General features: G+C 43.0%; 1 protein-coding gene across 1 annotated transcript in view; it reads right to left on the bottom strand.

Moving 5' to 3' along the window:
• Positions 1 to 25,906, bottom strand: part of LOC104157912 (runt-related transcription factor 2-like) — a gene marked incomplete at its 5' end in the record, with an annotated part of 153,435 nt that overhangs the window by 90,805 nt on the left and 36,724 nt on the right. The window contains 2 exons of the mRNA XM_009695455.1: positions 7,513 to 7,674; positions 17,451 to 17,624. Coding sequence (XP_009693757.1) covers positions 7,513 to 7,674; positions 17,451 to 17,624 — 336 coding nt within the window. The remainder of the gene's footprint in view (positions 1 to 7,512; positions 7,675 to 17,450; positions 17,625 to 25,906) is intronic.

The raw sequence follows: 25,906 nt of genomic DNA, 5'->3' as shown, positions 1-25,906 counted from the left end.
AAATGGGGCCAACAATCATTTCTAAACAACTTGTAAAGCTCTGCCAGGCTCTAACACTCCCTTCTTGACCAAATTCAGCATGGCTAGAAATGCGAAGAATTTTCACCAAAAGTCAAGGCAGCTCCGGCTATTTCTACCAGCAGCAGTTTTTGCCTCTTGAATCGTATTTTTTAGTGTAAGATTTGCAGAATTGGGCCTTTTAAACCATACAACTCCTGGGGGGTATATGACACTTTTCTACCTATCTTCTACCAAACACAGTCACAGTCTGAGAAGGATCAAATTCTCCTGCATTTTACAGAACTATTTCATAAATTCAGCTTGTGCAATTAATCAAACCAAATTCAGTGCAACAAAGACTCAAAGCCACAGAGACCTAACGGCAAAATAAGCCATTTTGATCACCCTATATGTACCAGAGAGCTTCACGTATGGAGTTAGATTCCCTCTCTGTATCAGAACACACGTGGTCCTGCATCAGCCACCACCGCTGACTCCATCCTAGGCAGAAAATCAAGAGCATTTCCACCAAGGGAATGGAGAAATCATCATACACCTTTGCACAAGGATGAAACAAAGAACTCAGTCCCACAGCCTTCCTGTTAGGAGCTTATTGACTTTATTGGGAGCACACATTTAGGTAATGGCTCAGGATCTGGCCCTTTGAAAGTCTGGAATCAAGCGCCCTGTTGCCCCATTAACAATTAGCATTCTGTTTACAAAACCCAGCAGAGTCAGTAAGAATAATCATTACAAAACATGCTCAGACTGCGATTCCGGTTTAAGTTAATATAATTTTAATGAGTTCTTCAGAAAAGGCCTGGCACTTATGGAAAATTTCCTTAATTAATATCAGACCCTAAATTAGTAATAAAAAAAAAGCCCTGAATATCATTTGGTCTCAAGCTGGAACTAAAGTATGTTTTGGCATCATTACTAACTGTTAGCAGCAAGTTCTGGAAACAGATGCAAATCTTGATATGTGTCCTAAATATAAAACACATTGCAAAAAAAAGCTCAGATAAAAATATATCTATACATCCACATACATTTGAGTGTGCTATTTCCTGCCTGTATCAGCAACAAATTTATTCCATTTAAAAACATTCCACTTGTTTCTTTTCGGTATTTTTTAAATCCCTTATTTCAGGAATAATTTTCCCTCTCGCTTCATTATTCCTGTTTATTTCCTCTCCCGACAGCCATTTTAAGTAAATGAAAAGGCCTTAAAGACACACATTATAATATTCAAACATCTGAAAATCAGCCTGCTTGTTTTACCACCTAAATATGGGTATAGGTGCCTAATTTGAGGCCACCCACGCTAGAAAAATTTGGCCTTCATCCTTGAGGCAGGGATCATGCAACGCATCTTCTGGACAATTACTCCAATGAGAGATTCTACCCAGCAGAGAGGCTGCTACTGAAACCCCACAGATGAGTGCCAAGGTGCTGAGATTCCCAGGTGGCACCAAGTGGGCAGGAGACTAAAAATGGAAAACCTGCGGTAAACAAAATAAATAGAACCACTGAAAAATAATGAAAGAAAGAAAAAAAAAAAGGACAAGCTACAAGTTTAGGGAGAGTAGCAAAATGAGCGGGTTGTTTCTGAAGACCCAAGCACCCCCAAGTTCTTTACTTTGCGTTAACTCAGTGTCACCTTGCAGGGAAAGCATTGAAAATTAGCTAGGAGAAATGGAGACAGAGACAACCTTGAGTCTTTCAGTTTCCATTTAAAAAAAAAAAAAAAAAAAAGAAGACAGAGTTAAAATTGTTATAGTCACCAAGAAAAACATCACAGCGTAGCAAGCGCACCAGAAAAAGAGCTGGCTTCTTGGGTTTGCCAAGAGCCTGAGACAATATTGCTGAAGCGTGAACTGCTCATTCATTTCAGGAGCCGCTAACACTAAGGCCGTTGCTGGCAATAGCCATGGCATTAACCATTTCTTTGCTTCCCAGAGCACATAAAGAGGAAAAGAATTGCATTTTGGAGACAGCACTAATGCCTTTTTTTTATTAAGGGTCTCATCCTGAAATGTGCTTGTTACCCACAACATTTAATGAAGTTAGCAGGAATTAAAGGATGCAAGAACAGCTACTTCACATGACCAAAATTTTTACTTAGTGGCTGTAAAGCTTTTTTAGCCCCTTAGAAGAAGACAAACAACTTTTATTTCTTAAAGTTAATATTTTTCAAAGACAAAATCCCCCCCCAAAAGGGAAAATCCTTATTATAAAGAACATGCATGTATGTGACATTAAGCAAAATCCAAGGCAATTCACATTCAGGGTTAGAAATCGCAAGATGACAAGTACAGAACCTCAAGAAAAACCAGCCTATTGCTGTGAGCAACTTTCTCATTAACATACAAACACTAAATCCAGAAGTTCAACTGGAGCTGCTTCCATTATATGTGCGGTTTTTATTTTAAGATTTGTAGGCTTGCAAGAATGAAAATTAAATTGTGTGAAAGAACAGTATTGTCACTGATTAGGGTATGGCTGGCATTCACAGGGTTGCATTTATACTTGCCAGCACCCAGTAAGCTGGGAGAACTGGAACGTTTCTTAAGTTCAATATCTAAAGAAGGTCCAGGATGGTCCAAAATGATGCAGCGATATCTACAGAGCGAGACCAATTAATGGGAAAAGTTTGGCTACCTCAAACTAGCAAACAGCCCCAGGGTCAGGGTCCATCCTCTGGCTCTAAATCCAGCCGGGATGGTCTGGCTACAGCTGTAATACTAAATCCTTTTAGCCTCCACAATGGGGTGGCTGCCTCCAAGCTGCCCATGGGAACAGGTTTGGGACTCTGCTCATTTCCAAACCACGACTGGGACCTGTTCGTGACCATGCTGGCCAACCCCACTCAAAACCAACCTCACTGACAATTTAACAGTACTGGTATTTAACAGCCCAGGCCCTACCACTGTGTAATTTATTGGTAAAAATACTACTTTCTGGCCATTTTAGTTCAGAGGGATGAGTCCGCAAACTTCTTTTGTTTAGAGGCTGAGCCGACCGTGTCCCTCATCTTTCTCAGTGTGTCCCTCATCTATCTCAGCATGTCCCTATTCAATGACACAGCAAAATCTACCCTGCACACTGCGGGGACTCCAGCAAGTGGGATGGGAGAGTTTGGGCATGGTGGTACGAGGCCAGCATCCCCAACTGACAACTATATGCAAAGAGTGTGAGCCCGGGGCTGGAAAAGGAAGGTTTGGTGATTTTTCCTGCTATTTAGATTCAGTTTTAATTTTCTCCTTTGTCATATGAGCATTTGTCAAACACAGTTTCGTAGGACAAGCTCTTCCACAGCCAGCACTAAACGTGTTCATGTTACACTTGCAGGGCAGGTCCTCCAGCATCTTAAGACCTTGACCCCTGCAAGTCTCTCTCAAAGGTGAAGCAAAAAGCAAGAAACTAGTATTTAGGCAGAAAGGTGAGGAGGTTCAGGAAAAGTGAAGGGAAAGAAGTCTCCCCACCTCCCTTATCAGTATTCTCAACAAAATTAAATTCAAGCTGAAACCCTGCAATCGCAGAACAGGTAGAGGTCAGGGTGAGGCACACCACAGCAGGGTTAAACCAGGACTGAAGTATAACAAGGCTGTGATATGGGTATGTTTATGGGACAGTTAAATCATTTCTTAAATCACCTCACCAAAGGCAGACTATCAGATCAGACGTGCCTGTACCTGAACTACTCAACTAGGCTTGCTTTAGAGCCCATGGAGACAAATAGGCTCTTCTAAGGCACTGCCAGGGACCAGTACAGCTCACCTGCAGACAGGTCAAGTCCTGCAAATGCCAGATTGTCCCCACTGACTCAAAAGGGAGTTGAGGGTGACTGTCTCAGATACGGATATGTACCCTGGGGACATCTATACCCATACCTTCTCCACTTGCTGCAGAGCAGCCCTTTTGTGACTGCAGGAGCAATCCGACCTGTACTCCCTGCTCTGAACCTTGCATGTGCTGAGGACTTGCTGGATCAGTCCCAAAGCTTTATGTAAAATGGCTGTGATGTGTATTTATATGAATCATATACATTAATTACATAATAGACACTCAGGCTCCCCATCCCACATGCACTTTGCTCATGCATAGGACACAAAGACTGAGTGCATTCGCTATGAATCACGCAGTAAGACTACGTCCCTCAGGCAAAACTCTCTCTAAAATGACCATGTTCATATATTCCCATGGTTTCCACTACGATATTATTTAATTAAGAATATTAATCTGCTAGGCCACCAACTTTCACCGTCTTCTGGGGAATTCTGAGCAGACAGATATTTTAATAAAATATGGGGAGTCCTGCTCTTTTTATGACTGAGGTGGTGCAATAAGGTAAGCCAATTACATGGCCTCATGAGCTTATTTTTTATTTATTCTTGATATGAACATGAGACTTAAGCACCAGCGAGACTGCTGGTTCAAACGTTGCATGAGTGATGCCAGATAATCTTTTTTTTTGCTTTGCTTTTCAACTATGGCTGTGGAATACTGCCCAAATACATGTGACACATCAGTAATCAGTTGTACAACACTGCAAATACAGTACCGAACCCCATTTGGAGAATATAAGATGAATACTTGAAGTTTGTCAGCCATGGGCACTCATTTGCACGTGCCTGCAGCATGCCTGCAAACATTTCAGTTGTGCAAAGAAATCAGTCTAGACACTGACACGACCAGTTCAGCCACATTACACCAGCCCGCGCGAATAACTCCTTAGGGTTGCAGCCTGTTGCCCTTTTCCCCTCTCCCGTGGGACTGCAAACTGCAGGAACTGTTATGGCAGTCCCCTGTCACCTCCTGTCCTACAGCCTCAAAAGTCTTCTGATGCTCAGCCTAATCCGGGATTGAAACACAGGCATCCTCATCACCAAGAGATGTACCCATCCCAGGACAGGGAGGAACACCACCATTTTGGCCATGGGATGGATGTGTTTCTGGTCATGGGAGTACCATTGAAAATAGCTCTTGAGGGCTGCCACTGACAATAGAACCAGGAACCACTCTTTTGAAGGACACATTGCTTTATGAGATTGTATATCCTCAATGTCTGGCTGAGCATAACTTAAGCAGTTGTCCAGGCAGAGCCATGGAGGTCTGCGGAAAGGCTGGGTGATGTGAAATTGCAGCAGGTAGGAAGTCCTGTGCCTGTAGGTGTGACATCCAAGGCCTGAGGGGGAAGCTTTACCCGTTTTCCTCCTGCATGATGTTAAGCAACAGGCAGTAAATATGGCATTCATTAAAATTACCTTGTATACTTTTAACAGCCTTGATAATCAGTTTTCTGCCACTGTATTGGAAAGAAAAGTTGGGTTTTATTCAAGGCCTTGTAAAACTCTAATTTCTCCCTCATGCACTGGAGGTGCCTGAAGTTTTCTAATGTTTTTAGTGTTTCTTAGCAGTCACTTTTTTCCCTCATCAAGGCTCTGTTCTCCTCTGAAAGAAGTATCAAGTGGAGATGCACATTTCTCCGTGTGCAAGGGATAAACTGGTTGCTGTAACGAGCAGCTTTAAACTTGCATTTATCCCTCTAGTTTATACACAAAAGCGGTTGGATCCTGCCTTCCCTTCCTGTGGCACTACTAGGTAGAAACCCTTGAGAGGAACCGCAGGGTTTGCAGCTGGGACTGCAACGCACCTCCTTGCAGCCTGAGCATCAGAGCTCGTCCTTCACCCAGGAACACCGCTCTGTATTTCTGAACATCAGCAAACACTGCAGACAACTGCTGGCACTTGTGGAAGATCAAAGTCCCCTTTTTCAATCTTGAATCTAACTGGAAGCAAGATCCTTACGCAGGGAAAAGGTAAAAGAGCATTGTGGAAGTGTCAGTCTAACCCCCAAGAGATGAATGGCTAGAAGCATGAAGGCAACCGACTGCAGAGTACGGAAGAAAAGTTCAGTCCACGGCCACATAATGTACATAGCCAGGTCTTTTAGTCAGTCTGCCTGTGCCCACATGCCAGGCACTCACGTCTGAATACACACAGACAAGCAAGGGCTGCAGGGCAAGTATGTGATGGTACAGCTGCCTGGTCCCAGCCGAGCCTCTCCTGGAGGTATTGCTGGGGGCACAATTGCAAAAATAACCCATTCGACAACACAGACCATCAGGAGGCTCTGACTCAAAGGGAACCTGTTTCTGGCCAAAGCAAGCATTTCCTCAGCATCAAGCTGATCGAGTTTTTTGAACCAAGTCAGCGCGTTGCACAGAGAGCCCGCAGGAACCTGCTCCACCACCCTCCAGCCCTCGGCCCACATTGGAGATGTTTGGCATCTCTGAGAAGGCAGAGCACGTTAGGACCGCAGAGGTTTTTGCAGCTGTTTGTTTGAGAAACAAAGCTTCCCTCCTCCAAGATGAAAGAAATCAAGGAGTCTACGCTAATCAAATCCTACACGCCTGCTGGCTGAAGCTCAGCTTGTCAGTGATGCAGCTCAGTGGAGTGATCAACATTTCCAGCACTATGAGCTTGGTGGAAGGGGAAAACACGACAGCAAGAAATTCACCTGGCTGCGGGACAAACAGGTGTATGGCAGCAGCATCCAAGATTATAATAATATCTTGCAAACATGCAAAAAATAGATGTAATAAGACTGATTCTTTGGTTTTCATTAATGAATCATAAAGGCTTTACATTACACATGCTTTTTTGGCATACGCTGCTAATATTTCCACATTTGCAAGGCTGGAGTTTTAATACTGAGCCGCCCTCCCCTAAGGTTCCTCATTTTTGGCAAGATATACAAGGTGACTGTGGGCCATGACAGGCTCTATCTTACTTTGGGGCAATCAGATTACTTTGCACAGATGGTTTTATCACTGAGACCATTAGAGATGAATTGCACAGTATGTAAATGTACATTTGTTTGATTAAAAAAAAAGTCTCAGTTCCTCACTGCTGTCTTGTCTATGTTCCTAAATGTATTTCCTCTCTCCCACATCATTCCAAATCACAATTTGTCCAATCTTTACCCTAAAGTGAGTCAGTTAGTTTCTGATAGGCATCTCAAGTACACATTAACTAAGGAAATAGGTTTTCTTGAGCTACTGGATTGAAATGCAGGAAAATGAACCTTAGCCTTAGCTATGAAGAAATAAAGGCATCTATCTGTCAGGCTGCCTAATGTCACACACACCACAAAAGTAAAGCATCAAAAAATAGAGAATATCACAATTACTTTAAAACATGCGAGTAAACTTCTTCTCATAGGGGGGGGAAAAAAAGAGAATTTGTTCATAGAATCAGGTTCACAATTTAAAAATAGTCTGATCTGAAATGGACCTAGAGACATTCAAACGATACATGCTTAGAGCAACACAGCAGCTCTTCTACTTCGAAAAAAAGGGACTGTGACCCCCGCGTGCCACGCAGTAACCCTGTTATCACCGACTCAGCTTTGCTCTTCTTATTAAGGTTTGTCTGAGGTCACGGAGGCAGCCTCTGCCAGTCCTGTCCCTATCTGCATAATTGTTTTAGGCAAAACACAGTCTTTACCTGAGAGGCGTCTGGGTACATCGGTAATGGCTGGAAGTCCTGTGCCTCGAGTGGAGGACAGGGGAGTTGTGGAGTGAATGGACGGTGAAGTCATCTGGCTCAAGTAGGATGGGTAAGACTGGTCATAGGACCATGGCGGGGACGACTGCGCCTGCCTGGGGTCTAGGGGAAAAAAAAAAAAAAAAAGATAATTTTTTTTTAATGGAAGAAAAAATTTAGGGTATCAACAGTCTAATTGAAAGAGGTGGGAGTACTGAACATACAGACATTAGTGCTATAAGGAATGAAAATGTAATGAAACACAACTTGCTCCTCTAGGACTCAACCCCTTCAAGCCTTGCTCTGTGCTCTTCCCTCCCTGTAACAATTTTTTTGGGGAAACGAACGGAGCAGTGAGCAGAGTTTTAAAAGATCTAGCAGCTGTGCTGCAAATTCCTGGTGTCTCTCATCCAGGTCTAACAGCGTGTTATACCAAGACTCGCCAGTCCTCAAGGACTCGGACAGATATGCGGACAGCAAGTATGAGACCCAGGTCTGAGCTTAGGAAGTGGACTTCAGAGGTGGGGAGACTCTACAGTCAGCACTTGGCATGCCTGTCAAGTTGTTATCCAGTTCAAACATTGCACAGTAGTGTTTTCACTGCAAACACTATCCAAGAAGGAAAACGTCAATCTTATCAGCATCCGTTCAAAAATGTCACATTTGGATGCTTGCCCAATTACCTACGGTCACGTCAATTACAACAATGTGAAAGCAAATGCTTTGGGATAACTATCGGAAGCTAATGATGCCTTTTGATGTACTTGCTACAGTTCACCATGGGCGAAATTATTTTAAGGATAAATACAGGGTTTTTTTTGCTGAAGCGCTGGTGGATTGCACTAAGTGAGAGAGAGGGAGACCTAGTTGTACTCACTGGTGTTTGGATTTATAAACCATTTGCTCTCAGTTAATATCTGGTGATAAAGATACCACTGAATGCCTCATAAATTATTATTTTTCTTTCTTTATATTGATAAAAACAAAGCACTTTCAATCCCAAAGTTTGTTTTGGGCACTGCACAATAAACAGAAAACTATCTCTGAACTGGCTCATAGAAATTGTAGCACATCCCTCCAAATCCTCCCCAATATTTTCAGTGAAGCACATCAGGTCCACTCAATTTGGAGAACCTGCTATATCAGAGCACTGTGCTAAGGCTTACTTTGTAGGCAGCAATGTGATAGCCACATGGCATAAAAAAAGGCACTTTTTCAGGAAATTCAGTTGTTTTTTTTCTTTTTTTAACTCATTTCCCTGCTCTTCCACACAGCAAAACCTTGTAGTTTCAGCTATTCCTTGTTTATTTTTTCTGTTCAGACATGATTTGTTTGAAGAGATGTCTGGAAAGCAGATACTTCCTTGAAGCAAAGCAGCAATGTGATAGCCACATGGCATAAAAAAAGGCACTTTTTCAGGAAATTCAGTTGTTTTTTTTCTTTTTTTAACTCATTTCCCTGCTCTTCCACACAGCAAAACCTTGTAGTTTCAGCTATTCCTTGTTTATTTTTTCTGTTCAGACATGATTTGTTTGAAGAGATGTCTGGAAAGCAGATACTTCCTTGAAGCAAAATAACTATATATATATATATAAAACCCTCCAACTTTCCAATTTAATTTTAAGAGGATTTTCCTGGAGTTTGCCATTTATATTAGAGCTGAGTAATATAAATGGTTAACATAAACTCCTCAGAAATCCGAAGGACACTTGATCATTAAATGTAATGAACTTCTTTGTTTTAACAATTTCAAGGCTAGGGTTGTATAGATTGGCACGGGTTCAAATCTGACTGACTGCTCATTGTTATATCTGATATCGACATATTTCTCTGCCTCATTCCACTACTATAATTCACCATGCAGTCAATGGTAAATGATCTTCAACTGGGAACAGAAAGCCTAGGATTGCTGCAAAAACAATCTTAAAATTAATGATGTGTCAGGAGCACAATCTCAAATCCAAGCTCCTTCAAACTCCAAGAGTTTTTCAATCTCTGCTTCCGAATCCAAAACAGAGTCCTTTAAAGTTTGGATTTTAGGTCACCTCGAATGCTGGAAGAAAATTATATCGCAGGTAAAGGCTGAGAAAAAAAATCATGGCAGAGGATGTTTTTACAAGACTTTGGTCTAAGATGGTGAAAACCTCAGGAAAGGAGCTGCCTTCTGGAGGTTCACGCCACTTCTGGTATTGCAATCCTCATGGCATGAGAAGATCTTGAGCATCTCCGTCATCCTCACCACCCACACTAGACTTGTTTTACACCTAACATCCTTAATCCAACAACTGTGAACGTCTGTGTGGACACAAGGACAAATGGCAAAAAGTGATCTTTCAAAGGCTCATGTGGTCTTTCAAAACAGTATCTTGCACTAAGCTGTCAGAGGTAGAATACAGGTCTGGGTGGACCATCAGTTGACCCAAAAACATATCATATATTCTTATGACATCTAGCTTAAATTTATAGACAGTTTCAATAGCTCATTCCAACCACAGATGCAATTCCACACTTCTTTTTTAGATATATCTATTTGATTTCAGTTCTCCATGAGTCCAATACTGTGAGATTTTAAACTGTGAAGTATTTTAGAGAAAGAGAAAAAAGAGGATGGACTTAGTGAAGACACTGTGCTGCGACTCAACTGCTTCTGGCCCTGAAGCAGATTTCCTGTTGAACTTGGGTAACTCACCCAACCTCCATTTAAGGCAATTTCTACCTAAATTTAAGGACAATAATGATATATTGCATATTTAGTTGGTCATTTTTTTAAGGTGCAGGCACTCTCTAAGTACCTCATTACAAAATGGGGTGCTTATCTTGGCTGGAAGTTTTCAACCCAGATATTCAGGTGCAAACTTTAGGCCCTCTGGAACTAGAGTGCAAGCAACTTAGCTCCAGGGAAATGAGATCACGTCTTCTCAGGGAATAGGAAATAATAAAGAGGAAAATGCTCAACCAAATCAAACATCAGATGATGCATCAGAGCTCAGCGACTGAGGAGAAGGTCACAATACCCTAGGCTGGAGAGGTTACTGCGATTCCTCCACACCAAGCCATGGCTGAGGTCATGGTCGAGGCCAGGTGGGGAATTTTGCCCTGGGGCTGACTGGCCTCAAGAGTTACCTTTGGCCCATTAGGAAACCGGAAAGTGAAGATACAAGTTTCACCAGATCCTAGAGTAAATGCCCTAAAACTAGCTTCTGCTGACTGATAACGGCCAAGGTTTGCATGGGCATGAGAGGAGAGAGCAACGAAATACCCTCGCCTTGCCAAGTCAAAGGTGATCTGCTAGCCCACAGGGTAAACTTCACTGCTCAGTGACGTTGCCCAATCCCCAGAGTAAAATGTCGCGAGGCAGAGTCCAAAGCTTCCCTGTCTAGTCCCTGAAGGCAGACATGCAGCTAAGTCTCACGTGGCACCCTTTGGTGCCACCAGCAGACGTTCCTTGCAATGCTGCTGAAGCAGAGACGTCGGTCACTGAGGCCCAATCAGCCCATCTCTTCTGAACCCACACCCCACCAAACCTCCTGGGGGGAAGGAGGGTTCTGGGGGCACCATGGGGAGGTGCCAGTTGCCAGAACAACACTTCCAGGGCAGATCCACACAGATGTTTCTGAGGGAAACACAACAATGTCCTTAGGAGAGTCACCTCCTCCTTGCTCGGCCATGGAAAGGGTGGAGTGACTATTTAGCATATACCAGAGGGCAAGAAGCTACAAGTGGATTTGTGAGAGGTTTTCCTTGGCCTCCTACACCAGAGACCAGCTTCCCTGTTCACTCCAGCTGGTGGGCTCACATGTGTCCGCTGAGTCCCTGTGGGCCACCAGCTTTGCACTGTCACCCGAATCATCATGTGCTCGGCAGACACAGCACATCTTCCCAATCACAAAAAGTCCAGAACAGATCAGAAACCTTAGAGCTCTAAGGCACAACAAATGTGGATTTCTCCGTAAAGGAATCCCTCCAAAACAAGGGAAAATGCTAATACAAAAATACAGTGAACAGCCTGGGAGAAAGCCCCTCATCTTCCTATACAGCAACCATGTGGAAGGGCTAGCAGAGCAGTCAACAGCAAACGAGGCAGAGGGCCACTTTGAGTTGGCATTTGCACTTGAAAATTTTGGAGTGATTATTAAGAGCAGTCCTCCTTTTGTAAACATTTCTGTTATGCCTGCGTGGGTGTGAAGAAAAGTGTGGCTTTCAGCATATTTGTTCACAACAGGGCATATCATGTGTATGCTAAGAAAGCTTGGGCACAGCTCAGCTGAAACAAGTCAGCAGGGTGAGGTCTAAACTAATGCACAAACAGCTCCATCCTGTTTGTACTTCCAGGTAAACCTCGCCAAAGCAGGAAACATTGAGTATTGCAAATTACTTTGTGTCTAGGTTTTACTGCCACATTTATAGTCAGTGCGAGATATATATGGTCCTTGACCCTTTGTGGTCCGTGACTGACTGCATCAATGCACAATGGACACTGATGCTTAATGGACAATAAGCGGTTTTTAAAATCAGTCTAAGATTGGACACACTGTATAAAATTAAAACAAAAAAAAAGAAAAAACAAAAAAACTACCCCAGTGACCCATTCTCCCACCAACGACATTGGGTCTCCAGCAACGTGACTTCTCTTCCTTCAATGGAAATGTTCTGAAGTGTCAATGGAGAGAAGAAAAAATCTGTAAATAGCCCTGAAGAATGAGTTTTTCCACTGCTTCGGCACTGGATTATGAAGCACACAGATTTACTACAGAAAAAAAATCAACTTCCCATTTCCCAAGCTGAGTTACATGATCAGAGCATGATCACAGGCTCGCAGCTCCTTGGCATCCCGTCTGTAACACCCCAATGTCACATGCGTGCACGCACTTTGCAAAACCACTCTTGTTTAAATCCAGCCATCAGCTCTAGCACTGGCTGCTGCTGACTGTAGTAGTGCTACTGCCGATACTAAAAAACAAGCTGTCTGGAGCTATCTTTGGTAAACACTTAAAGCAAATATCCTCACTTCTGATCTTAACAAAGACAAGATGACTTTCTGCATGAGTAACCCAACTATTGTTGTAACACCACCTCCCCGCAGCAAAACAACAACAACAAAAATGCAACCTCCTTCTCTTGACTATTTCTTAGGCATCTTTAAAAGCCCAGGGCTTGATCTGGATTGCCCAGTTCAATCAATGAAGTCAAATCCAATGGAGTTACACCCCAACATACAGAAGCGTAATTGAGACCATATTTTGGCCTGAAGAACCTCTAAAACTATTTCTCCTCCTACCGCCCCAAGAGTCACATTTCTAAAAGAAAAAAAAATAAACCAAACAAGTCATGCCAGTAGGGCAACTAAATTGTAAAGGAGGGGGTGAAGTTAAAAGAATACTGTAACAGGAGGGACACAAGCTTTACCAAACGGAGGTTCAAGATGGCAACTTGCCAGTCGCCTGAAGGACACAATCGATTCACATAAAATACAGCAGGCTGCAGCCACCCTTGTGTTCATGGCAGCAGAAATCCCAACTCCACTGCCTCATCCGCTGAGTCTTGTAGCTTTTATGCCACGTTACAGTGAGCTGAAGGCATAATTCACCCTATAAGCCTATTACTTGGGCAATTTCTATATTATCTGTTCCAGGCAACCACGTACTTTGACTTATGTGATCTCAGGTGGATGTGCACCAGCTACAAACCGGTGCGTACTTCAGAGTGCTGCTGGTCCCAGGTAAAACACAGCCAATCCCTGGCAGGGCGCTTGCATAGTGCCGGTCTAATAACAGCTACACAGTTTTTGTTTCAAACCTGTCCTGCAGCTCATGGTCTCACAGAACAGACATTGGTCTTTGATACAGATGCTGCACAGCTTCATATCCAGAGCCCGGGTCAACACTATGATAAGCACGGCTTTCTGCCTTCTCCCTGTCCCTGCAAAAGGGCAGCATCCAGCCCATCACCTGCAAGTCCTGAACGGGAGAATTAAGGAGGGTCCATCCTCATCCTCCACCTGAGAGTCGAAGGTGCCTTCTGCCCATGGTCCTCCCAGAAGACTCAGTTTACATTGTCCCTGAAGCCAGTCCCTGCCTGCCAGTGGAGATGAGTCCCCTCTCTAACTTGCAGGTAAGCCAGCTCCAAAGCCTTTAAATCTGCTTCCTACAACCCTAAAAATGAGAAACGAAAGCATAATGTCCCTGAAGTGCAGGGGGAGGGGAAGAGGAAAAGGAAAAAAAAAAAGATTTCACGGGACCTGCTTTTGAGTGCTGCTGTTTCAGTGATGAAAGTCACAGGTTGCCTATAGATCAGACGGTGCCACAGTGGTGATGGAGCATGAAACCTCACTTAACTCCCACTTTGCAGACCCCACAGCCCAGCTGCGGGGTCCTCACACCAATCACATTCCTGCCATTACACCCGTGGCTTTTCCTGGCCCACAGAAGCTAATCCTCACCGGTTGCATTTTAGAAAAACAAAAGAGTTTTCCTCATTTCATACTGAAACACTGACGCAACAGCTCGGTGTCTGAATGGGAATGTAATCGGATACGTGAGCAAGTTGTGCGAGTGCCGTTATGGAAAGAGAAAAAAATAAAAAAGCAAATATACCAGTATCCAAATGTGAACAGACAGGATTCCTGATTTACGGGCAGCAAGCGGGGTTCAAATTGAATCTGCATTGCCTCAGCAAAGGCATCTGCTTATTGGACGATTTGTTTTTTAATGACCCTTCAATGTTGCTGTTGCAGAATCCTAGTTAAAATGCCATGTTGAATAAGGGCAACTCTGTGCCTTGTACTGCCACAGCCCGGCCCCGTGGTAGGTTTAAGACTGTGCCGCGATTTGTAAAACCTGTACTCTGATACTCTAGCAAAATAAACACAACCTAGACAGAGAAAAGAAATATAAGAGTGAACCCCAAAGTGCTGAGTTCTTTCAGACTCAGGTGTGGGCCAGCCAGGCTTTAAATATTATTTCTGTTTAATCGTGCAAAAGCCAGGTAAGACCTCAAGTGGAATGAAACAAAAACTTTTATGTGCTTACTAGCAACAATATGGATTTTGTCATAGGAAACCAGTATTTACTGTGAAAGTTATTAGGAATTAATTATTTTCCCTAAATTACTAGGTAAAAAGATTAAGAAACAAAGGTATTTCTAAAGGAACGCTTGGTTAATTCCAATAAAGGTAATAAAAAAATCCTTGTTTTTCAGACAAGGGTCTATTATCCTTTTAATACATGCCCATCCATAGCAGCCCAGTGACCACGTTAAGAAGCCAGTGGTATTCCCACAACGAGGAAACTGGTGGAGACGGACAGGCCAAAGAGCTCACTCCCTACTACCACACCAAACAGGCGGACTTTCAGCGATTGCCCATGCTCATCCAGCACCTGATCAAAGAGGTGCCTCATCTGTGGCATCAACTTCACCTCTCGTTGCAACGAGCATCCATTCATCCCAGAAGAACTCAGAGGGACTGTCCACAAAAAGCATCCCAGCACTTTGGTGGAACATCAAAGCACGCAGAGCTTTACAGATTACAATCAATGTCCTGAAGAGCAAGAAAAAGCCTTGTAGGGAAGCCAGCGCAATTCACAGAGCTTACATCGACTGAACATGCTCACGCTAATCGCCTTATTAAATGGGAGGGCTACCAGAAAGCTAATGAATAGCCTTTGAGGGCTGGGTGTTTGACTTCTGTAAACCAAGGAGGAGACAAGAGTGGGGAATAACACGGCAAATACTGTACCAGACCACTTACTGACTACAAACTTTAATAAGCAGCTAAGTCCTCGCTGTTTTGGGGGAAATAAGAGCAATTTGGGATTCTAAAGTATCTCACGACCGTGAGTTTACATGGCAAGAAAAGCAAACTATCTACAATAAATGGGAAAGTCAGCCTGCCTTCCTTGGTTCAGCTCACTTCCCTCTGCCCTACCAGCACATATCTTCCCACTCTTGATGAAGTCTCAGCTGGTACTTTGAACTGCTGACTCTTAAATTTGCAGAGAAGACAGCGAATGCCACACAGCTTTGTTTCAAGTCAGGCTTTTTTTAAAGCTCATCTGAAGTTTTCACCTCCTGGATCTGTAAATGCTGCTGCTGATTCATAACGAGGCAGAGAAGTACTCTATTAATCAAACCCAGCAGAACATTTTCTGCAGGAGGCATTTATGTGAATGAGAGCAGCATATGAGGTTACACTTAGCTAGGAAGAAAATTACAAGGGGATCTCAGTTCTCGTGCTTCAGGGCATAAGCTGATCACCAGATGGGGTCAGAAAGAATTTCACCCTCCTTCGTTCCCAGATATAGTGTTGCACAATAGGTAAACTATGGAGGCACAAGAAGAAAGAAAAAAGCTGATTATAGCCCTGGATTTTCCCTCTGCTTTCTCGGGAACTATGTCCCCAAACACTGCCAGACAGAAGATAGCAGGTTAGAAAAAACCCTGGGCTCCAGTTTGGCAGTTCTTACCCAGAAAATGATATGTGTAAGAGCCATGACATCACATGTCCAATGAAAAAAACACAAAGCCCGGCCAAAAAACCTGCTCTGGGAAGCTGGTGAGCAGCAGGTACCATGTAATAGGTACTATTGACATATTTACTGTATTATAAACATCTTACACTAGTTAAAGTTAGGCTCCTAGATCTGGGAGACCTTTGCCACAGCTCATGGGAACAATTTTTTCGTTTCAGTTCTCTGAGTGCTTCGGGTTCAAATTAATGCATTTACTTCTCTTTCTTACTGCAAATTAATAAACCAGTGGAACTTAAAAAAGAAGAAAAAGAAAGAAGAAGAAAGCCACAACACTTTGTTAAAACCGCTAAGTTTCAGCTGGTATCATGTCAAAACCACTTGAAACATGAAACCAGAAATCTTCCTAGGTTGACTCAAAGACTATGTCTATACTAGGAGTGCTTTACCAGTATACTGGTAAGGAATAATGGTATATAACATTGGTAAAAGACTCCTGGTGTAGATGCAACTATAACAGCAAAACTGAGTTTTAAATCGACCTAGTAAATTGACCCAAGATTTTTGTTGACAGACTTGCATCTAGGTGAAATTCTCCAACAGTTCTAGCAAGTGAATTGGCCAGGGGCAACACCTCTTCACATCCTGAATAGACACAAATACATCAGCACAAATTTTGAGCGCAGAAATGGCCAAAATTAGGTAGAGGTTGTTTTGAAACTCTTTTGAAAAACTTAACCAGCTCTGAGTTCAGAAAAATTACAAAATTGATTTATTTTGTAGGCTTCACAGATTTGTTGCAAACCTCTGGCATAGCTGCAGTTAAACATCTTATTTCAGTCTTATAATCTGTGACACATGGTACTTTATGATTTCCCTCAGCACAATGAAATCTGTCTCTCAGCATGCAATCATAAATGTTGCATACAACATTCACAAGCAACCTTTGGAGATTTCTCCACAACTCAGTTCGTTTATTGTAACAGTGGTCAGCACTGGTGCTAGAAGGAAACCACCATGTGAGAAGATTGTATTATTATTCCAATAGAAAGACCACTAAATGCTGATCTCAACACAAGTGCAAAATAAAAAGGCTAAATAAAAATATTCATTCTATTATACGCTAATACATACTATTGCAGACACGGAGGAGAAGGCAGAGCAACGTGGCAGTTAGAATTTCACCAGATTCCTGCTCAATTTACCCAGATTGACTATTTTGGATTATTTTGGATTTAAGGCAAAAAGATATTTTTAAAAAAGAAAGACATTTTCAGCTTCAAACACTATAGAAAAATCCACTTCCCACCTAGCTTTGCTTGGAACACATCTCTCACTCTGCAAGAGCCTCTTTTACTGCAGTTGAGACACAAATAGCCATAAGCAATTACTACCGTTGCCTGTGCAAGTCAAACCTATGGTTCTGTCTCTTACCTGTAATCTGACTCTGTCCTTGTGGATTAAAAGGACTTGGTGTAGAGTTCAGGGAGGGCCGTGGGCTCTGGGTCGGGACCCCTACTCTCATACTGGGATGAGGAATGCGCCCTAAATCACTGAGGCGTTCAGAGAACAAACTAGGTTTAGAGTCATCAAGCTTCTGTCTGTGCCCTGGAAACAGTAAATCATAAAATAAAAGCGTTAATAACAAGATTTAGTAATTTAACACACCCCCACAAAACCCCAAAATGGCCTCTAAGGACCTGTTATTAGATTTAACGGATTTACAGGTATCTCAGCTACCCCCGATGAAACAGGGACATCAGTGGGGGATTTGTGTTTTGGACAGGGTTGTGCTGGTGAGAGCCTTATCGAGCACAACTGTGCCCACACAGATGTGCACCATGTTGCAATTTGGATCAAAATAAGGACACCCACACAAGGTCTTTTTTATCTTTTTTTTTTTTTTTTTTTTGCTGCTTTAACTACACTGGGTAGTTAAAGGGGCAAACTTTCTTTTCCAAAAGCAAGCCTCATACGTAAGTACAAGTTATCAAGTGGGACAATTATTCCATGCTTGGTTTATATGTCGTGGATTTTTGCTAAGAATATGCAAGCTTTTCTTCTCCCCTTATTTTTTTGCTTTGTTACAGTTAGTCAATGGCTTTCACTCCTCTGGGAGATTTTCCAAAAATTAAATAGTCACTGTCATTTGGGAAGAGCAGTATCGCAAGGAAAACCTTCAAAGCTGCTGGTCAAGACTGGGTTCTATGCTCCCTTGGACAGTCAGCCTTCCTCAGTGCTCCTACTTCTCTCCCTAAAACTAGGCAAAGTGCCCTCATGCCATATGGCTGCATTGGGAACAGTCATTTATGGCTGCTCGGTTGTCAAATGTAAAAGGGGAAAATGGCAAAAGCAACAGGATGCCCCAAATGGTACTTCTCATACTGTCACTGAGATGTTTGAAGAGTAAAGGTTTTGCTTTTCTAATTGTTGTATTTTTGCTCCTAGGTTTAATTTCTTTCCACAGTAGTTATAGGATGCTTCTCGCCCAATGGTGCCTTTGAATGTGAAGCACAGAAGGTGTTATTTCTATCATTCAACATATGGAGAAACAGGCATGCATAGAGATTAAGGTCTCTAACTCAACTCAACTTCAGCCATTCATAAATCAGGCATCTAGTCTAAACTCTTCTAATGTAGACTTCCTCTACAGTTAATGGAAAGAAATAGCTACTTCCAGAGGGCAATTCATCTCATTTGTCTCTGACACTGGTCTTAAAACGGGATGATTCATCTTCTGAATTTGCTTTCTCTTCCTTCTCTGATCAGCGAGGGTGCACACATAACCAGTTTAATTAGACACCCTCACCATTAGTCAACATTAAATGGAATGAATCTTACCCTAAGTTAGCAACCAAGGTCACCCAAAAAGCCTCTGGTAGAACTGAAACGGGGGCCCAGACCCCCTGTTTGCAACCCAGAACCATGTCTTCCTCCTTCCCTGTAAGCAGTGCTGGGGCACAGGCACAAGCAATAACTGGGTAGGATATTTTTATGCTTTTAACAATAAGAAGGATCTCTGGTAGGGTCTGGGCTTGAACCTTCCAGATGATCCCCAGTGGCTTGAGATAATCTGTGTTGTCCCTCAGCAGTGTGAACACAGCCATCTGTCTGCAGGCTATGAGAGTTCAGCTTTGCAGACACGGTCAGATTGTCCCATCTATCTTAGGGCCAGAGAACCAATTCTGGCACAGTTTAATTTATTTTAAAAGTGTAAATGAAGCCACTGAATCCTGAGATTGAACTATCAGACTACCACTCTTTAAAAAAATGCCTTTTAATGGTACCTCTCACCACAGTAATGAAGTACATGGGTTCACATCATCTAACTGCAACCATGGCGCCTCCGTGACACATAGGCAAAGCAATCTCAGGACTAGACAGCTAAGTCCATACTAGATTCAGAGAAATCATGGTTCCAGATAGACAGCAGTGAAGGATTCAGGTTGGGAGATGAGAAGAAACTGGATGGAATTTAATTTTGGAGAAACTTCTCTAGCAATTTAAAAAAATTAATTAGTTGACCCATTATTTTGTACTTTGAAGTATGATTTTTTTCCCCCCTAAGATGACTCAGCTTAAATGCGTGGGGTAGGCGGGAGCTTTCTCCTTAAGGAGAAGGTGCTGCTCGATGTTAGAGCTGACATGGGTGGCTACTCCTCTCTTCAGGAGGTATCAATCACTTTAAATGGGGAATGATTTTTGGTGGGCTTGTAACAACTCTGTAATGGCAGCTTAATTAACAGGATAACATCTAACCTGGTAGTCTTTAGCATTATCTTTCCAATCTATTTAAATTACAACTTGTACAAGCTGGGTGCTGCTAAATCTGAAGAAACAACTTTCACACACACACCCAGTCAGTATTCTCTCGGGATTTCTCCTTCTCCATCTTTTCCTCCACAATTTTTACATACTTGCTTTTCCCTTTGCCAGTCATATCTTCCACTTTGTTTTTAAAGGCATCTTCTTCCCCATCCCTTTTCTCTTCTACTCATTCCTAATCACATTTTGGTAAATTCAAGAGGGCTCAAAAATAAGGCAAACATGATTAGTCTATCTCTGGCCTTACACACCAGGGCTGACTTTATCTGGGAATGAATCCACCTCTAAAGTGAATTTTATTTTGAATTTTTGTACGAAAATCCTGTGCTATGTTCATACAGTGACCTTTTTGCTAAAGAACCACTAAAAAAGTGGTGCACAAGCTATTTTAACTGTCTTCAGATAACTCAATGCACGCTTGTTATATAGGTCACCACTTCTGCACCAACCTGTGCCCAATAACCCCCAGCCTTGTTTTCATCACGCTCTGTTTGCCCGTGCATAGCTTTGATAGAAAAGAGTTTATATTTAATTATGTGTATTATTATAATGAACTAGGTCTACGACAGAAATACAAAAGTCAGCAGGATAACACTCCACTTCAGTGTAGGCAGGGGACAAAAAATAAGAAAAAAAAGGGGAAAAAAAAGAGGAAAAAAAGAGGGGGAAAAAAGTAAGAAGAAAGATTCCCTCATCTGGTTAGATTGAAATGATCTAGAGATGTGTGGGTTTGGGTGTTGCCATCTCCTCCCTTCCCCCCAAAAAAATAGTAGGGAAGAGAGCTATATGCACATCTGGAAGACCCCAGGCATCAATGGAACTGCAAGTCCCCAGAAACCAGCAAGGGGCCAAAGGCAGACTTGCCTTCTCCTTCTGGACATTTAAAATTTAGGGTTTTAACACGGAGTCATGTTGTGACAAAGAGATCCACAGAAGGAGCCACACTCCCCCAGTGAAATGTCCCAGTGAGATGAGATGACTACATTACAGCTTTGCACGTTATGGGTTACTACGCTTGGATAAAAGCTAAGATGCGCTCACATTGAAAGTAAGCAGGAAACTCAACAAAAACTTCATATTCAAGAGCTACTCACAAAAAAATGTAGGGAACTTAAATAAATCTCTTGCCATGATTCCTGTGCAGAAAAAAAAATAAAATCCTATTAAGTACAGAGGAACTATGAGGTATGGGCTGAAAACACTCTAAAAAGGGCTTCTGAGTAGCACATAAGCAGCAGCAATGAAATACGTGATACATGTTTAAAACTCATTCCACAAGCTGCTTTTCATCTCTCATTGATATATGCGTCTGTTGACAGAGAAATTCCTGATCCCAGGAGAGTGCGCTAAGAAAAGCTGTATTCCTTGGTCTCAGTCATGAGGCGTAATTTTATTTCAGGAAAAAAGATTAGGGTAGCAAGTGCGGATAGCTCAGGGAGAATCTGTGATCTGCTGCAGCAGTGGGTACATTAAAAAGCAATATCAAAGCTACATAAAGAATAGAATAAAATAATGTTGCAGCTATCCCAATGCCTGCCATATTGCATTCAGTGCTGGTTGCTCTGTTACAAAGATGATTTTTCAGAACGGATTGGGCTTGGAGGGGGACAAAATGGTTACGGACACAGGCAGTCTTGGATATGAAATGCAGTCAAAAAGACTGAGGCTGTCTCATGCGTCATTGAACAAGGATGGGACCCAGTGAGCATTGGAACAGATCGGGTCACAAGCAAGGAGATGGGAAAGACATGAGAAGAACTGAGAGTTAATAGACAAAAGCTATACAAGCTGTTCCGATTTGCCTGTTGTCACAGTACAAAACATGTTAGATATTAGAAATTCATTATTCGCTCCAAAATATTCTGGTCTCTCACCACTACTCAGCTATTTCAAGCCAAACACCAACCTGAGTATTAGTTTCTGGAGACAGAAAGCATTGCCATTAATCCACCCCAGTACCAATTTTGGCCATTTTACATGAACCAAACCAGAAAACAGTACTGAGAGAGTACAATAAAGTCCATGCAAACTGCAGCCAGGCAGACAGTGCCTGCACTGCTGCTTCAGCTCGCCAGTCCAGGACGGCCTCAGAACATGTTAAAATGGACCATAGAAGCTAATGTTCAATTATCACATGCCAGGCATGGCAGAAGATGTGAGGAGACTTCATCTCCAGCTAAATGATTTCAGTTTAAACTAAATGAAGGAATGTCTCCCAGATCAAAGCAAGGCAATCTTGAGTCTGCTGGATGTGGTAACTGGAAAGGGACGTGAGTTCGTCTCTCATCACTGAACTTCCACCGCTCCGCTGGAGAAGTCAAGATGTAAATCGGGCCATGGAAGAGGCTGACTTGCAGAATGTAAATGTGGTGTTAATGCTTGAAGATTTTTACCTCCTTGGAGAGGAGGGGTGTGCATTTTTATCTTTCAGCTTGTGGGTGTGGAACTGAAAACTAATCAGATTATGCTACACGTGGCCTTGCCAGATGCTGACACTCAGGGACTCCCTTTCTTTGTACCGTATACACCACCCACCAGTTTTTTTTTGTGTGTGTTTTTTTCTGGTACCAAGGAGATCTGGTTACCAGATTTTCAACAGATGCTTTTATCACTCTCAAGTGGGTTAGCTATTTTCAGTCATCACCCAGTTCTATCTTTTTTGCTTTTGTCTTAACAACAAGAAGTATCATGGGAGTCAGGTGTCTCCGTAAAAGAGCCAAGGGAAGGCAGAAAGGTCATTAAAGTAAGAACATGGGCTCTCACCTGCTGGGGATACATTTGCTGGGACATCCCAAGCAGAATGGAGGGTGATGACCCAATATGAAATACCACCATGGTTTCTGTTTGCTATATGTCATGTGAGTGCACTCAGCATCAGCTAGTGAAGTCTGGAGAGTCACTCCATGGAGTGACTACAGCTGGGAAGGGCAAACAAAATAAAAATTCTTTAAACTTTGGGGCTAGCAACTGAGGCTTTCTGTGGCTCTGGGTTCAGTGCTATGATTGAAAAAGAAGAAAACTTTAATGGAAAAGAGACTTTCCTTCAGGCTAAGGGACGGCAGAAAGAAGAATCACTTAGTTTACAAGCTATGAATTTATAGTCTGTACACCCCACGCTTTCCCTGACTTCAAGAGAAGCACAACAGAGACCAAGAACTCAAGTTTTGATTATTCCCGCTGTTCTCCAAAGGTGAGATGATTTAAAAAGGTAAAGAATGGGCACATTTTTTCCTACTAACATTACATGTCTTTGAGACAAGCACTCTGATTATGTCTCTTTTAACACTAGCACACTAGTGACATACTTCTGTGTGCACATTGTAGAAAACAATTTCACACCACAACAAAGACAGGTTACATGTCCTCCGAAATTCATCACAAATTCTCCTTAAATTCTCTTTGGATGTATTACTGCTTTTCATCCCATTTGGTCCTATGGATCAGCTGTAACTGGAAGACACTGATATGGGCTTGACTGTGAATTCAGCTACAGGCTTGTAAAGCTGAAATCAAGGGAGTCATATTTATGCCACGGTAAAGGAGTTGAGACCTGAGCCTAAGGCTTCTTAACAGCTGCCGTGCAGGGACAGAATAATGCTGAGCATTCAGCATGAAACGAAAATATTCATTGTGCTGTTACAAATTTCAGACAATACATCATTGCAGCAAGATGTCACTCCAAAGCAGTGTCAATCTATGCACTGGAGGTAAAAATAAGAGAGCCATAAATCAGTAAAAGCCCAGAAAATGCACATCAGCTCTTTGCAAGGAAAAAACTCTGAAGCAAGTCACAAGGTTCCCTCTTGTGCCCCTTGTCCTCTGAGAAACTGTCATCCCCAGGCTGGCTTCTCCCCACTCGGTCCTACTGAACGCACCCAATCCAAAGTTCATGGAAAAAAAAAAAAAAAACACAAAACCAACAAAACACAAAAGAGCCAAACAATTTTTACCCAGGAAAGGGGAAAGCTTGGAATCCTTCCAGTCTCTTGGGTAAAGACACAATTATGAGAAGAAAAATATAATCCACCCAAGAGACATAATTACATAATTAGGCCATAGGCTGTGCATAGGAAAGGTTCTTATAGTTCATAAAACAGGGAGCTACATGGATGCAGTAACTGCAGTTAATTCACTCAATGGAGAAAAAAAAAAAATGTTTGTTTTTTAAATAGCTGAGGGCACCAGTTTGCATGAGACTGGAGAGCTTATTCTCCTGACTGTACACAGAATCCTGTTAGTGTCAACAGGAGTCACTCAGACGCAGGCAGAAAGCAAGACTCTGTCTCTTTTTGTTCTTAAAAAAGATGTATTTTTTACCCAAAGCAGGTAAGCCCTCTATCTGAAACTACTGCAGAGAAATGGAAATAAATAAAGACAGAGGAACATACGCTGTGGATGGGCTCAGCTCCTACACAACGGATCTAACGTGGCCCACTGCCAAAATCCCACTTGGCTCCTCCTCCCTGACCCCTGCTCTCCCGAAGGTCTGCAGACTACTGGTACAGCTCCAAAAGGGCCAGATCCAGCTCCCAGGGGAACCAGTTACGCTACCGTCTTCCCAGAGCTTGCCGGGGTGAGCAGAGGCAAAGGCAGGTTTGAACCTCAGTGTAGAGGTCAAGCCCGTGGAGCATCTCTGTGTCGATGGTCATCTCCCCACTGACTTACTGGGAGAAAAACAAATGTCGATTCAGGACATCTCGCAGGCAGCCCGCCCAGCACAGGACGAAGTCAGAGCTTCCAGCAGGTCGAAGGGAGGAAGGAGTAGGAAGGGTGAGGAGAAATGATCCCATGGGTGTGTAACCTGTGTCCCTTTGTGCACATGGGGATGACTTTAACTCAATCATCACAAAACCTTTGAGGATATAAAGTGGTATCAATGCTTTTTAAAATTCAGCTGGGGTCTGTGAAAAGCATGCATCCAACTGAAAGACAGACCCAGACATGATGGTTTTTCAGCAAACTGCAAGAGTTGCAAAGGAGCCTCTCGCTCCCAAAATTTCTCTACATAGAGATGCAAAAAATGGCTGCTTGGAGCAGGGCTCCAGGCTGCTCCTCTGGCAGACAGGGGACTGGTCAGGGGCATGTGGCAGGGGCTGAGCTGGCCAGGAAGCCTGCACAGGGAAAGTTGTGTTAAAGCAGCAAAAACAGAAGGTTTAATGAATGATACCAAAACGGTGCTTTGAGAAAAAGGACAAGCAGAGCAGGAAGAGGCTCAAGTGGGATTGCTTTTGCACCGGTTCCCTCCCACCCTTCAACTCATCCCAAAATTGCAGGATCCACACAGCCCTCTGCTCTGCCCCTCTGCTGCGGTACGGCCTCGGCTCACCAGTAAATGAGCAAGGTGTCCGCTTGCTGTAGTGTTGTGGTTTTTTTCTTTCTTTTTTCTTTTCGAAAAGCTCTTGAATTCTGACTTGGATCTTGAAGCTTGTTCTGCAAAGCTGAGCAACAGCCCATATGAACATCAGCACAAATCGGCTGGGTCAGAGAGGGAGGAGGTGGGACCCCTTTGCGCCACGATGCTCTGCCTTCACCTTTATCCATCCTTCATGAACATAAAGGAATCTGTGTGCACATGTGCCAGGAAACCAGCTAAACATTGCTGGCATCACCGCTCGGAGACATTAAAGACAACTCATATAAACAGAGACTGTCACGCAAGTCTCTGTCCTTGCCTTAATTCCCTTTGCATGCTGGTGTCTGTTACATCCTCCCCCTTTTCCTCCCCCTCTTTTTAGCAGAAGGGGGGAAGAGGGAGAGCAAGGGCTGTCCCACAAAAGTGCAAGAGCTCCTCATTCTGACTTTATCATCCTCATCCTAACCCAGCAATATCTTTGAGAAATGCAGCTTTTTCCCCCACCAAGGGTAGCTATCCTATAAAGAGCACGTCAACTTCTGTTGCTTGCTGCAGTGACCGGCAGTAAAGATCATAGCAAATGAAGGGGGTGAGACGGGGGGAGAGAAAAAAAATCTCCTTGAACTGGCCTCTCTCCAGCTGGCAGGAGGGGATGGTTTTCTTAACATTTGTGAAACCTGATTACTTTAAAAGAATGACAGGGGGGGGGGGG

The sequence above is a fragment of the Cariama cristata genome, unplaced genomic scaffold (assembly GCF_000690535.1).
Source record: "Cariama cristata isolate BGI_N322 unplaced genomic scaffold, ASM69053v1 scaffold8582, whole genome shotgun sequence".
In the NCBI taxonomy this organism is placed as follows: domain Eukaryota; kingdom Metazoa; phylum Chordata; class Aves; order Cariamiformes; family Cariamidae; genus Cariama; species Cariama cristata.
The sequence above is the reverse complement of the archived record's forward strand: the minus strand, read 5'-3'. Positions and strand labels throughout refer to the sequence as shown.